The 15770-nt window shown below is 44.8% G+C and overlaps 1 protein-coding gene across 1 annotated transcript in view; it reads right to left on the bottom strand.

Moving 5' to 3' along the window:
* The window catches only part of LOC124711955 (glucose dehydrogenase [FAD, quinone]), a 78938-nt gene that overhangs the window by 26274 nt on the left and 36894 nt on the right, over positions 1-15770 (bottom strand). Inside the window, exons 3-4 of the mRNA XM_047242225.1 lie at positions 12783-13028; positions 3315-3578 (exon numbers count right to left, since the gene is read on the bottom strand). Coding sequence (XP_047098181.1) covers positions 3315-3578; positions 12783-13028 — 510 coding nt within the window. The remainder of the gene's footprint in view (positions 1-3314; positions 3579-12782; positions 13029-15770) is intronic.

Genomic DNA, 15770 nt, shown 5'->3' with positions numbered 1-15770 from the left:
TACCTAAAGGCAGATGAAAATTTAATAGTCATGCGGGACTGCAATGCGGTTGTAGAGGAAGGAGTAGAAGAAAGAGTTAGTGGAGAATATGGGCTTGCTACTAGGAGGGCGAACAGGTGGATAGAGTAGAGTGAGGGGGACTATGAGCGGAAAGATTTGTCTGTTGTGCTAGAAGAAGAAACAGGAGTAAGTTTAGAAGAGATAGGAGTTCCAGTACAGGAACCTGAATTTAAAAGAGCTTTGGAAGACTTAAAATCAAATAAGGCGGAAGGGATACATAACATTCCATCAGAATTTCTAAAATTGTTGGGAGAAGTGGCAACAAAACGACTGTTAACGTTGGTTTGTAGGACGTACGAATCTGGCGATATACCATCTGACTTTCGGAAAAGCATCATCCACACGATTCCGAAAACGGCAAGAGCTGAAAGTGCGAGAATTATCGGACAATGAGCTTAACAGCTAATGCATCCAAGTTGCTGACAAGAATAATATGCAGAGAATGGAAAAGCTTGAGAGCTTGTTAGATGGCGATCAGTTTGGGTTTAGGAAAGATAAGGCACCATAGAGGCACTTTTGATGTTGCGGTTGATAATGGTGCAAGAGGTTCGAAATTCTGAGGAAAGCAGGAGTAAGCTGTAGGGAGAGACGGGTAAAATACAACATCCCAAGGGGGAATAATAAGAGTGGGAGACCAAGAACGAAGGTTCGGATTAAAAAGGATGTAAGTCAAGGATGTAGCCTTTCGACCTCACTGTTCAGTCTGTACATCGAAGAGCAATGACAGAAATAAACGAAATGTTCAAGGGTGGAATTGAAATTCTAGGTGAAAGGATATCAGTGATAAGATTCGTTGATGACCATGTTATCTTTAGTGAAAGTGAAGAAGAATTACAGGATCTACTGAATGAATAGAATGAACAGTCTAATCAGTATAAAATATGGATTGAGAGTAAATCGAAGAAAGACGAAAGTAATGAGCAATAATAGTAATGACAACAGCGAGAAACTTAACGTCATGACTGATGGTGACATAGTAGATGAAATTGAGGAGTTCTGCTAACTGGCATTAGCTCTGGAAAAGAGGGCATTCTTGGCCGAGATAAGTCTTCTAGTAGCAAACGGAGGCCTTAATTTGAGGAAGAAATTTCTGAGAATGTGCATTTGAATACAGCACTGAACGGCAGTGAAACATGGACAGTGGGAAAACCGGAACAGAAAACATTCGAAGCATTTGAGATATGGTGCCACAGAAGAATGATGAAAATTAGGTGGACGGACAAGACCAAGAATGAAGAGGTTCTCCGGAGAATGGGGAGGAAAGGAATGCGAGTATATGGAGAACACTGACAAGAAGAAGGGACAGAATGGTAGGACATGTGTTGAGGCATCAGGAAATGACCTCTGTGGTACTAAATGGAGGTACAGAAGGTAAAAACTGTAAAGGAAGACAGAGATTGGAATACATTCAGCAGATAAGTGAGGGCATCGTTTGCAGGTACTACTACTCTGACACGCAGAGGTTGGCGCAGGAGAGGAATCCGTTGCGAGACGTATCAGACCAGTCAGAGGACTGAAGACTCAATAGTAAAAAAAATTTCAAAAGTATGTAGGCCGAGCTGATAAGGAATGAAAAGTTTCTCCGCAGTGTCGGTGAAGAAAGAAACATCTGGAAAAGACTTGAAACATATCAGGTGGCTTGTCTTATGTGCGTCATTGCCTCCCCTCACTCTGACATACGGGCACTGTGAAGGCAGTGAGTCACTGGCTTTCCAGGCGGACGAATGCAGGCGGTGTGTGATGTGCTAGTGCCAGACAGATACTACGAGTTCGTGTGGGGCCTGTAGTGCAGGATGATAGCGCGTGCTCCTCCAGTAATGTATCAGCTAATTCGCGAAAAAATATATACCTTTGAACTGCATACCACCCGGTCTACCGAGCGCTGTTGGCAAGCGGGGTGCACTCAGCCCTTTTGAGGCAAACTGAGGAGCTACTTGATTGAGAAGTAGCGGTTCTGGTCTCGTAAACTGACATACGGCCAGGAGAGCGGTGTGGTGACGACATGCCCCTCCATTTCTGCATCTAGTGACGCCTGTGGGCTGAGGATGACACGGCGGCCTGTCGGTAGCGTTGGGCCTTCCGAGGCCTGTTTCGGACGGAGTTTAGTTTGAACTGCATACAATGCTGAGCTTTCTACCCATTGTCATGTGCGGTTTCGGCTGAATACTAGGATGAATTGTAATTGAGTGAAGGATGTATTTCAATAAAATGGGATCGAAAAATGGCTGGCGTGCAAACTAAGTTTAGACTGATGTTGATTAGAAAAAGCAATAATAATATTGACATTGTTGTCTAACTTACGTTGGCGACTACACAGGTCACAGTAGACAACCACACCGTTAGAAATTGACTAGAAAAAGGGGCAGGATGCTATGACACGTCTTACGACGTGAGAGAATGTCTTTGATCGCACTGGAGGGAACTGTAAAGTATAGGAGAATCAGGGATTGGAATTCTTATTTTCGTTAGCGTTTATCGCATCTAATACAGCGTCCTCTGTACTCAAGTTTTGGCACATCTATTTTTAATTTAAGTTTCTGTGCGGCTGCCCTTCCTGTGGCCGCAGACATTAGTCACCTGAGGGAGGAAAGTGTGTTCTCCATCTGCCTATGAATTGTGTTAACTTTGTCCTTTGTGTGATACGCATTTTCATTGTTTGTGTACCGTATTTTCTGAGGTGGAAAGTGGTGACTAGCCCAGTATTTGCTTAAATGAGCGTGCGAAACCGCCAAAAAATCACAATCAGACTGTCCGGAGTGTAAGTTACTGCAGTTAACCCGGTGCGCGGATTCGACTCGGATCTGACTCACCTTCTCGCCTGGCAAGGTAGAAGACTGAGATTTGTATATATCCGACAAGTAATTGGAAGACGTTGGTTGGAAGTGGTAGTGAGAGATGAAGAAGATGGCACAAGAGAGGAAGTCGCGGAGAGACGGGTCAAACCAGTCAGAAGACTGCCGATGAGCTAAAAAAAGTAAAGTGTCGAGCAGACGGTGGCGCCCACCTCCTTCCTGTCCGTCCCCAGTAGCTGAGTGGTGAACACGACCGAATGCCAATCCTAAGGGCCGGGTTCGATTCCCGGCTGGGTCTTAGATTTTCCTCCGCTCAGAGACTGGGTGTTGTGTTGTTCTAAACATCATCATTTCATCTCCATGGACGCGCAAGCCGCCGAAGTGGCGTCAAATCGAAAGACCTGGACCCGGCGAACGGGCTACCCTACGGGAGGCCCTGGTCCCACGGGATTTATTCATCACCTCCTTCCTGGCGAGCACGGTGTGTCGGACGCCGTCGCGCAGGAACTCGACGCCGTAGGCTCGCCGCGTGGCGGGGTCCAGGAGGACGCGCGTGACGTGCGCGTGCAGCGCCACGTGCAGGTTGGGCCGCAGCCGCGCCGGCCGCAGGAACGCCTTGGCCGCCGAGCAGCGGTAGCCGCGCCGCATCGTGAACTGGAAGAGCGCGAAGCCCGTCTGTCGCTCGCCGTTGATGTCGCGGTGCTCGTAGCCCATCTCCACGCCCGCCTGCGCGCACAAACGTGGCCGTCAGCTCTGTCTGCCAGGCACGCTGGTTGTTGTTTAAGCAACAGTTAGTGCATGAAATAAATGCAGCCTCAAATTAGTATTACATTACGCGATCAGCATTTCACATGAAGTAAAACATAACGTCCATTGAGCAACAAGAATACATATAGTGAATTGTGGCAATGCGGGCCCGCCTATTATGCAAACAACTGTACTTTCATATGAGTACACACTCTGGTGCCTCAGAATAAAAATCCATTCTAAACATCCTCCAGGCTGTGGCCAAGCCGTACCTTCGCAGTAGCCTTTCTTTCACCAGTGTTAGTCCTTCAAGTTCCGCAGGAGAACTTCTGTGATGTTTCGAAGTAAGTAAAGCTGCGAGGACAGGTCGTGAGTTGTATTTGGGTAGCTCAGTCGGCGGGGCATCGAAAGGCAAAGGGCCGAGTTCGAGTCTGAGCCCAGCAAACATCTTTAATCTACCAGGAAGTTCAACTGCTTCTAAATGTCGAATCACGTTTCAGCTGTGCAGTCTTCGGTGGACAGTATTGTTCAGTTTTTATTTTCTGCAGCGTTGGGTTCTGTGTGAGCCGCTTTATGTAACTGTGTCATCATCTCCAGGACTAGACATATATCAGCAACTGAAACATTCTGTATTGTAACAAGCAAAAGATAACTCGAGTGGAGATCCTCAAACCCATATATCGTATACCTGTGTGTATTTTCGCGACACAGGGACATTCAGATGAGAACGGATACTTTCAAAATAACGTTGCAGAGGACTAACTACGTGATAACGTAAAGAGGATCCTGCAGAACCGAACAATGTATAAAATGAGAAGTGTGTGAAATTACTGAAACGTATTTGGGCAATTATTAACAACGGTTGTTATGCGCAATAGGCGGACATGATTTTCCATAATTTATTCTGCAAACACGGCTGCTGCCAGAGCTAAAGAATTAAACGAAGATTTATAGAGGCTGAACCAGAGATGCACGGACCAAATTTTGGATGCTGTGCCGAGATATTTTTTGAGTACGGTGATAAGCCAATACATTATGAGCACAGCCAACCTCGACGTTGGATGCCTCCTGGTGACGTGGCGAGCACGTGCAGAAGTATTAGGCGGAGCCGACACGGGCGGGGGAGCACCCTAGCGAAGGTAACGGCTGCGAATGGAGAAATCCGTTCAGACAAGCGAACTGACAGAGGGCACATTATTATTGCGCGGATCCTGTGAACGAGTATCTAAAAAAGAGGTACAAGGACAGTGAAACTACCATTAAGCGGTAATTGGTTGGACATCAACGACACTTCGGAGACTGGACTGCCCTGTAAAATAGGAGAGATGGTGATGTGTGGCATCTCCACGGAAAGAGCACAGCGCTGGTGCACATAGGGCACAAGTGTTTCGGAGTGCAACGTTCATCGTACACTGTTGGAGCTGCGCAGCAGGCTGCCCCTACGTGTTCACGTGTTGACCCAAGCGGCATCGTCAATTACGATTGCAGTGGGCAGGGAACCGTCGAGATTCGAGCGTCGATCAATGGAATCTTGTCGGCTGTTGGAGTGGACCACATTCTCGCTACACCAGGTCGGTGGTCGTCTCCACAAACGCCGTCATCCAGGTGAACGGTGGCTCGAAACGTGCAGCGCGCCACGGACGCAGCCTGGCGGGAGTAGTACTTTGCTGTGGGAGACGTCCTCCTGCGCCAGCATGGGACCTCTGGTTGTAATCGAAGACACGGTCACAGCTGCGAACCACCTGCATCCCCTCATGCTTGATTTCTTCACCGACGACGATGTCACCAATCATCAGTGTAATTGCCCTTGTCTCGGAGTCGCAGCCATGCTACAGTGGTTTGAAGAGCGTTATGATGAACTCAAGTTAATGTCTCGGAGACCAAATTAGCCTGATGTTAAATCCTGTGGAACCAATCTGGGAAGCTACCGGGCGTCATGACTCCGTACGCAGATCAGTGGCGCTTTGGTTGCGCGAATTACATGATCTGTGCTTTGACATCAAATGCCACATACCTCCCTCCACAAACCTACCAACAAACTGTGAGATCCCTGATATGTAGAATCAGTGAGGTATTTCGTCCCAAAGGCGGACAAACAAGCTATCAAGCAGCTGGTCATAATGTTTTGGCTCATCACCGTATTCTGGTATAAGGGATCCCTGGTTCGATAAAGAGTAATGACGTCGTTATGATCTAATCGATTTAGTCCACCAACTGCCTTTGTTTTGTTTTTGTGAAAATAACTTCAGAACAGTGAAAACCCTTGTAACGTGCAGTCACCATAAAGTAGAACACAGAGTAATACGACGACTTTCTCGAGAAATGAGCACAGCGAGAAGATTCGAGAAACTGGAGGTAAGACAGCATCTTACCGACAATCATTCTTCCCACGTGCCATTCGTGCGTGGGCAGGGACTGGGGGGATCATTTAGTGGTACCAGAAGTAGCCTCCGCCACACACCATCAGTGCAGTCCGGAGTGCTGATGTAGATGTAGATGTAGATGCAGTACCCTCAGATGCAAAAGTGGAGTGACGTGGTTGCTGTCGCTGCGGTACAGCTCAAAATAGCACAATTGTGCCAGCCTTAAATTGAATTCAGTAAACCCACACACGAGGAGCGTGTCGGCCAGCTCTCCGTCAGCAACCCCATCCACACTGAAGTGTATCACTATTACGGCAAAGCTAACGCTGCCGTAAAAACAAAGACGAGACAGAGCCGAGCAGCACTGAATGCAGGCTTGACGGCGAAGACCAAAGCGGACATTACTGTCGGTACCTTGAACTATTGGAACAAGTTTGTTTCCAAACAAGACACACACTGCGTACCGTCGTCATTTGGACTGCTATGTATATAATTTCAGTGCAATACAGATACAAAGATAACTGGGAGCTAAGAAATCAAAGTAAATGCAATTACATGAAATGTATTCGCAGTTGCGAATAAGGGCAACCATCAGCTGTATAATGGAGTAACGACAACGAAAATTTCTGCCGGAGCGGGAGGACTGGAAACCGCATTTTCCGCTCATGGCGAGTGATCGCCTCACCATCTGGCTGTCGCAGCGGGCCGCACGGCCAGACACACACATGCGTGCATGCATGTCCGAAGGAGCACTGCATCATATTTCAGGAAAACACAGGCAATGCAATTACTCTGTAGAAAGTTGCCGCTGACCACGCAATCTTTATACTAAAAAGGCTGACATTTCCTTGAACAACTGCACACTATGTCGATATAAGTCTTTAATCGACTCTTCAGTTGCAGTTTGGTAAAGCAATTTCACTTGTATCACTGAAAACATAAACTGTGGGTGTTCTGCAGTACTAATTTAGTTAGTGAAACGGTTTTAGGCATACAAGGATATCATAAGACAAAAACTATCTTCATCAAAGAGCATAAAATACTGGTGAACAATTGTGTAAAAGATAGCACGTAAGATGAGTGTTCCGCGAAAACAGAGTTAATGTTGTGTTCTACAGTGTACTAGCGACATATGCGAAAAAAATATTACCTAAACAGCAAGAACGTACCCAGTATCTATTGGGTAACAGATACAAACAGGACAACCTTGGACACCCAATTTTTAACATAGAGAAATATTATACTATTAAAATCTTGTAAAACAGTCCTGTATAGATCCACTGCAAATCCACATTGAAGCAGTAAAGAATGTTTTGATACCTTCAATCTTCCTATACTAATGTGTTTGTTAGTCTAGAATCACTTGTGAACACCTTATTGAATCATTATTGAAGATTCTGTTACTCAGTGTTGCTACTTGATTGCTAAAACCAGTCTACTCCGTATGTTTCATTATTAACATTTAGCCACCATAACGAGATGGGAAGACTATAGCAAGGCAGGTCTATGATAAAATAATATCGCCGCGTGGGGTAGCCGTGCGGTCCAAGGCGCCTTGCCACGGCTCCCCCCGAGGTTCGAGTCCTCCCTCCGGCGTGCGTGAGTGTGTTGTCCTCAGTCTAAGTTACATTAAGTAGTGTGTAGGCCTAGGGACCGATGATCTCATCAGTTTGGTCCCATAGAAATTTTAAAAAAAATAATATGATAAAACGGAACAAGACTTTCTGCAATGTTCAGTATTTTTTCTAGAAGTATAAATATACAACGTCAGTTTATGTTCTTACCCAAACATTTACGTGTAGCATTTGAAATCATTCGACCACTATCTGAGTCTAACAAAAGCATCTGAACGTTATGGACTAGAGCGTGGGTGAACCCAGCCACGGAGGGGGGAGAAGGGAGGGGCATACAAAAAATTATGTTCACAAACCGAACCAAATTCCGCCTCCACGCAGAGTCAGACACGTGGATTCGGTATCAGTTAGGATAAAGGAAGCAAAATATAATGGGTGCTGACTAGTAGCGAGCGTAACCAGAATCATGTGTTCCGTAAGCTCAGAGCTATTTTGCTATAAGCCGTGAAATTAATATGAGCTACTTCGGGAGCAAGTTGAAGTATCAGGTGTATTCACATCTTCACCACACACTGGCAGAGCTACAGCGAATGCTGAAATTGCTTTTCTTTTTTCTTTAAATCACATACATTGGTTCATCGACGTCAACAGCAGACTTCAAGTATCTTTTGCAAAATGCATTAACTAAGGTAGTTTCATTCGTCTCACACTTAATAATTTTCCAATTCGAATGCATTTTGACCTCACTATATATATTTACTTTCACTTATCCGATTTGTTTTTTTATTGATTTGCTTTTAGTGTAACCTATCCGTCTCCTGTCTTCCATCTATTTTATCCACTAGAATACCAATGCCCTGTTTCACCTTCGGCACTTTATATGACCGTTCTCTTTTGTTCCTGCTCCAGTACTTCTAGCGTGATAATTTCGTTCCTTCAATCCCATTCCATTTTTAAAGTACCTTTCGTTATTCTCAAGTTTGCATCACTACATTCTGTCATTCATTATCGTTACTATAGTTAAGGCATGACCTGAAGTGCCTAGACTAAACCTACAGCAATAATAAATACTTCGAAAAGTTCTTCTTCAGCTACACGTGATCCATACTATCTAATGATGCTGTGTGATCAGGAATAGTGTCGCTGACATATCGTTAATTGTTTTCACTAAATACTATATTGCTCTGTGTATTTCTTGTGTATTTACTGAATCGTATTTGGGAGGGAGAGCCTGAAATACCAGACAAATCAGTCTTATAGAACTTCTTTTGCATTTTTTATCGCTCCTAGAAAATTAAGGAGTCCTACTTTAGCAGATGTGCCACCTTTTCCTTTACATTCTTCTTTGCAATGGCAGAATTAATACTCATTAACAAGTATGTTGTCCATGATGGACTCTTTGTTTCCACTAGTGAAAGACGACACACAACTCCCCTACCATAGTGCTTACTGCTAAACAGAAAACACTTGTTTATGTCACAAACAAGTTCAGTCATGTAAAAATACCGTCATCCACCTGAAGATGTCGGTAAGGTAATCGAAATGCGTAGTGGTGTTTAAAATAAAAATAAAAGTGTCTGAAGTTGTACACTGATAATTCTTTGTAATGCTCGCTGTTTAGCTACCACCCTTTGAATGTAATTATAATATCAACAAAGGAATTGTGTTCTCATATGGAGTCCTGTTCGCTAGAGTAGTGTTTTTGTAAAGAGATATGGCTAAATAAATTTAATCTATCAGCGAATGCAGTTACTTTTTGTGGTTTTTGGTTTGCTTTTACGCTTCATGTATTCACATCAATAGAATTGCTTCACAGTAAAGTTAAATGGAGAGTCGTGCTGCGAAGTTGTTTCGCAGCTGTGGTTCTGGTCAAGCCGTTCCGAAGCGTTCCACTTGGCTGATGGCAGCACTCTGCAGAATTAAAAGCCTCACAATGGATAGGAAAACTGTAACATTAGACCTGCATTAAGAGATCTTGACAGTGATGAAGGGGGCGATCAGACTTATTCCAGCGTGCGCTGTTCACGTTTAACGCTCCGTCTGCACACAGACAGGTCTTGAGATAGGAGCAACGTATTTCAGCGGTGAACAAGAGCGAACTCACACTGGATGTCGTGAAGGAATCACTCCAGCATCCACTCGAAAATATTTAGGGGACCGACGGAAAGCCTTTAACTCCTAAAACTTAAATAAGACACGGTTCACCGTACCTCCCCTTCAAAAATTCAGTAGTTTTAGGTAATTACTTGTCTGATATTGTGCCTGCGTTATACGCACGTACATGTCATTGATGAGATGAACCTCGTGTTGTAATTGCAGACAGTTGATGTTTTATATGATTTATTGTACTTTGGTTACTAGTAACCGATGGAAGAATGTAGTTTCTGAACCACGTATATGTAATTCAACTTTTAAGGGTATAAGTTGCATGTGTCATTGAAAGGTTTGCTTAATTTGCCATAAACTATGATTTTCAAGTAGCAGGGAAGAAAAATATACAATTGCTTTCTTTTGAAACTTTCTGACAGATTAAAACTGTGTGCTGGACCGAGACTCGAACTCGGGACCTTTGCCTTTCGCGGGCAAGTGCTCTACCAGCTGAGCTACCCAAGCACGACTCACGACCCCTCCTCACAGCTGTACGTCCGCCAGTACCTCGTCTCCTACCTTCCAAACTTCACAGAAGTTCTCCCATGAAACTTGCAGAACTAGCACTCCTGGAAGAAAGGATGTTGCGGAGACATGACTTTGCCACAGCCTGGGGGATGTTTCCAACACTTGCCTGCGAAAGCCAAAGGTCCCGAGTTCCAGTCTAGGTCAGGCACACAGTTTTAATCTGCCAGAAAGTTTCATATCAGCGCACATGCCGCTGCAGAGTGGAAATTTAATTCTGAAAACTGCTTTCTTTTAGTTCTTTATCGTTGTCGCCGTATATGACGCCGTCGTTTTAGTTGTAATGACCGTCTTTCGTACAGTTCTTTCAGTGAACGTATACGTAACAGAAGAAATCGATAACTCCTGCGTTTAGTAGACTGCAGCTGTGAACTGTTGGATGACATTCAAATACTCTTGCTCAAATAAATAAATGACATTTATTTAAACTTTATCCGCTGTGAAAAAGTGGTGCAGTGGGCTACCGGGTAAGTAAATATACTAACAATAATTATATCTGAGCGGATACAATTATAAAACATAGTGGCGACTACGATGCGTAAAATTAAACAGTACTTACAACATCGACCCTAGTACTGACCATAATTCTCATACAGTATTTGTATTTAATGCATCGAAGTTCGTATGCCATTGGTAAGGTGCGTACTGGGCAGGGAAAGTTATTTGGCTACAGAATTTCGAAGTACAGAATTAAAGGGGAAAAGACGTGCAGAGTGGTCTTGGCGACTACGTTTATTACACTTTAGGAAATACTGCAATCAGGCACAAGCTATTTTAATTTGTTTTTCCACTACTAGTTTAGGGCTTCAGCTCATCGTCAGATGGTAGCGTTGACTTCTTTGCAGGTTTTACATTTGTGTTCTAAAACACAAAAAAAGTTTTTGTGATTTCGTAGTTTGCAAGTGTAAAACTCTATAATCACAAAAACTTTTTTATATTTTAAGACGCAAATGTATAACCTTTTGTAAACTAGGTATACATTTAAGCGCCAAAGAAACTCGTATAAGCGTGCGTATTCAAATGCAGAGATATATAAACAGGCAGAATACGGCGCTGCGTTCGGCAACGCCCATATAAGGCAACAAGTGTCTGGCGCAGTTGTTAGATCGGTTACTGTCGGTATACGATGGCAGGTTATCAAGAATTAAGTGAGTTTGAACGGGTTGCTATAGTCGAGTAGGCTCTGAGCACTATGGGACTTAACTCCTGAGGTCATCAGTCCCCTAGAACTTAGAACTACTTAAACCTAACTAACCGAAGGACAGCACACAACACCCAGTCATCAGGAGGCAGAGAAAATCTCTGACCCCGCCGGGAATCGAACCCGGGAACCCGGGCGTGGGAAGCGAGAACGCTACCGCACGACCACGAGCTGCGGGCTGCTATAGTCGACTCACGAGCGATGGAACACAGCATCTCCGAGGTAGCTATGAGGCGCGGATTTTCCGCTACGACTATTTCACTAGTGTACCGTGAATATTGGAAATCCGGTAAAACATCAAATCTCCGACGTCGCTGCGGCCGGAAAAACATCCTGCAAGAACGGGACCAACGACAACTGAAGAGAATCGATCAGCGTGACAGAAGCGCAACTCTTCCTCACATTACTGCAGATTTCAGTGCAGCACCATCGACAAGCGTCAGCACGCGAACCATCCAAAGAAACATAATCGATATCAGCTTTCGGAGCCGAAGGCCCACTCGTGCACCCTTGATGACTGCACGACACAAAGCTTTACGCCTAACCTGGGCGCGTCAACAGCGGCGCTGGATTGTTGATGACTAGAAACGTGTTGCTTGGTCGGACAAGTCTCGTTTCAAAGTGTGGATGGACGTGTACTGGTATGGAGACAACCTCATGAATCCATGGACAGTTGAAGCTGGTGGAGGCTCTGTAATGGAGTGGGGTGTGTGCAGTTTGAACCCTTGATACATCTAGATACGACTCTTGACAGGTGACGCGTACGTAAGCATCCTGTCTGATAACAAGCATCCATTCATGTCCATTGTGCATTCCGACGGATTGGGGAAATTCCGGCGGGACAATGCGACACTCCACACGTCCAGAATTGCTAGTGAGAGGCGCCAGAAACACTCTTCTGAGTTTAAACTTTTCCGCTGGCCACCAAAATTCCCAGACACGAAGATTATTGAGCGTATCAGTGACGCCTTGCAATACGCTGTTCAGAAGAGATCTCCATCCTCTCGTACTCTTGCGGATTTATGGACTGCCCTGCAGAATTCATGGTGTCGATTCCCTCCAGCAATACTTGAGACATTAGTCGAGTCCATGCCACGTCGTGTTGCGGCACTTCTGCGTGATCGCGGCGGCCGTGCTCGGTATTAGGAAGGTGTAGCAGTTTCTTTGGCTCTTTAGTGTGTTTTAGAGCGCAAACGTAAAACTTGCAAAGAAGTCAACCGACTATCTGACGATGGGATTAGGCGCGAAACTAGTAATGGTAAAATAAAATCATTAAAAATACTAGAGTTTGGGTACAGTAATTTACGATAACAGCTGCGGTGTTCCATAACCAAAATGATTAGAATGATAGGTGGAGTATTTGTGGACTGGCCTGTACGAGGGCGATGCCGAGCGGCGTGTGCCAGGGCGCGTCCTGCACGGTGAGCGGGCCCCCGGTGGCGTGGTAGCGCGAGCTGCGCGCCAGGTAGGGGTTGCGCTGGTCCTGCGACTTCCGGAAGTACGGCAGCACCTCCTCGAAGCTCCAGCCCGCGTTGCCCAGCGACGCCCACGTGTCGTAGTCGCGCCGGTTGCCGCGGATGTACAGCATCGTGTTCAGCACGCTGGAGCCGCCCAGCACCTGCAGCAAAAGCCCTCCTCAGCCGCAGTGCTCTGCTGGGCACGGTATTCCGTGGGGCGGTGCAAAATCGTACAGTGAGAGAATCGAAGCGTTTCACACATCCTATTAAACAGGGATGCTGAAAATTGAATCACTCATCTTACGAGATTCTCTTCAGAATTGCCAAGGGACGGAATATGTGGTAAACACTAAACAGAGTAAGGGATAGTACGTAAGACATCAGAAAATGGCCTTCCTGCAAGGGGAAAGTGGGGGTGTTTGGCGCACCTATGGCATTTTACTCCCGCCATGAACCATGGACCTTGCCGTTGGTCGAGACGCTTGCGCGCCTCAGCGATACAGGTAGCCATATCGTTGATGCCATCACAACGAGGGGGAGGGGGGGGGGGGGGGAGGTGGCACCTGCTGAGACGCCAGACAAACGTGTAGTTCCTGCAGAGGAGCAGCAGCCATTTCAGAAGTTGCAGGGGCAACAGTCTGGATGATTGACTGGTCTGGCCTTGTAACACTAACCAAAACGTCCTAGCTGTTCTGGTACAGCGAATGGCTGAAAGCAAGGGGAAACTGCAGCCGTAACTTTTCCCGAGGGCATGTAGCTTTACTGTATGGTTAAATGATGATGGCGTCCTCTTCGGTAAAATATTCCCGAGGTAAAATAGTCCCCCATTCGGATCTCCGCGCCGGGACTACTCAGGAGGACATCGTTATCAGGAGCAAAAGAAAACTGGCGTTCTCTGTATCGGAATGTGGAATGTCAGATCCCTTAATCAGGCAGGTAGGTTAATAAGTCACGGCTGCAACATACTATCGCGAATTCTTTACAGACGAGTGGAAAAACTGGTAGAAGCCGACCTCGGGGAAGATCAGTTTGGATTCCGTAGCAATGTCGGAACACGTGAGGCAATACTGACCCTACGACTTATCTTAGAAGATAGATTAAGCAAAAGCAAACCTACGTTTCTAGCATTTGTAGACGTAGAGAAAGCTTTTGACAATGTTGACTGGAATACTCTCTTTCAAATTCTGAAGGTGGCTGGGGTAGAATACAGGGAGCGAAAGGCTCTTTACAGTTTGTACAGAAACCAGATGGCAGTTATAAGAGTCGAGGGGCATGAAAGGGAAGCAGCGGTTGGGAAGGGAGTGAAACAGGGTTGTAGCCTCTCCCCGATGTTATTCAATCTGTATATTGAGCAAGCAGTGAAGGAAACAAAAGAAAAATTCGGAGTATGAATTAAAATCCATGGAGAAGAAATAAAAACTTTGAGGTTCGCCGATGACATTGTAATTCTGTCAGAGACAGCAAAGGAACTGGAAGAGCAGTTGAACGGAATGGACAGTGTCTTGAAAGGAGGATATAAGATGAACATCAACAAAAGCAAAACGAGGATAATGGAATGCAGTCGAATTAAATCGGGGGATGCTGAGGGAATTAGATAAGGAAATGAGACACTTAAAGTAGTAAATGAGTTTTGATATTTTGGGAGCAAAATAACTGATGATGATCGAAGTAGAGAGGATATAAAATGTAGACTGACAATGGCAAGGAAAGCGTTTCTGAAGAAGAGAATTAGATTTAAGTGTCAGGAGGTGTTTTCTGAATATATTTGTATAGAGTGTAGCCATGTATGGAAGTGAAACATGGACGACAAACAGTTTGGACAAGAATAGAATAGAAGCTTTCGAAATGTGGTGCTGCAGAATAATGCTGAAGATTAGATGGATAGATCACAGAACTAATGAGGAGGTACTGAAAAGAATTGAGGAGAAGAGGATTTTGTGGCACAACTTGACTAGAATAAGTGATCTGTTGATAGGGCATGTTCTGAGGCGTCAAGGGATCACCAATTTAGTATTGGAGGGAAGAGTGGAGGGTAAAAATCGTAGAGGGAGACCAAGAGATGAATATACTAAGGAGATTGAGAAGGATGTAGTTTGCAGTAGGTACTGGGAGATGAAGCTTGCACAGGATAGAGTAGCATGGAGAGCTGCATCAAATCAGTCTCTGGACTGAAGACCACAACAACCACAAGGCATTTTAATTGTAACCTCTATTCTATAATACCTTAGAGGCTCCACTTTTCGTATAGCGTTAGCCGCATGTATTTACTGTAACATATCTTAAAACCATAAATACACAATTACACGTTTTAGGGAAAAACTTGATAATTATGACATCACTGCATTGCGTCATTTCACCCGACACACCGGGTAAAATGAGGCAGTAAGTGGGGTAAATTAGCGTAACGACTGGTATAAGGTATTTAATTCAAGACCTCTTACAATACAAAATATATGTGTTGAATATTAGTTTATTAAACAGATCACTGAACAACCTGATTTTGATAAGGGAAATACTGAAAATATCAGCTTAATTAACTATGGAATAGATACAAAAAATAATGCTTTTTTTTATAAAATAGTGACAAAAGACTCGAGTATACGCGAATTCAGTAATTCTCTTGCGTATCTGTAAACCAACTAACGCTTCTTCAGACAGGAGTCACAGTTATAGTTTTCAGTACTGTCCCACCTATTGCATTCAGAATGACACCAAAAAGCACAGGAAATACACCAGTAACATTTCTCGCCATCTTTGTCGAATTCACCGCATACTATGCACAGATGTTTGCCTCTGGTATTCTGTGCTGGATGGCGCTCTGTCTAACAGAAGTTCCATTACGAACAGCACTGACAGCATTTCGTAAGGTACGCGTCATCCAAGAAGCTCTCTTGTTTTACGGG

Source organism: Schistocerca piceifrons, chromosome 8, assembly GCF_021461385.2.
Source record: "Schistocerca piceifrons isolate TAMUIC-IGC-003096 chromosome 8, iqSchPice1.1, whole genome shotgun sequence".
NCBI lineage: Eukaryota > Metazoa > Arthropoda > Insecta > Orthoptera > Acrididae > Schistocerca > Schistocerca piceifrons.
The sequence above is the reverse complement of the archived record's forward strand: the minus strand, read 5'-3'. Positions and strand labels throughout refer to the sequence as shown.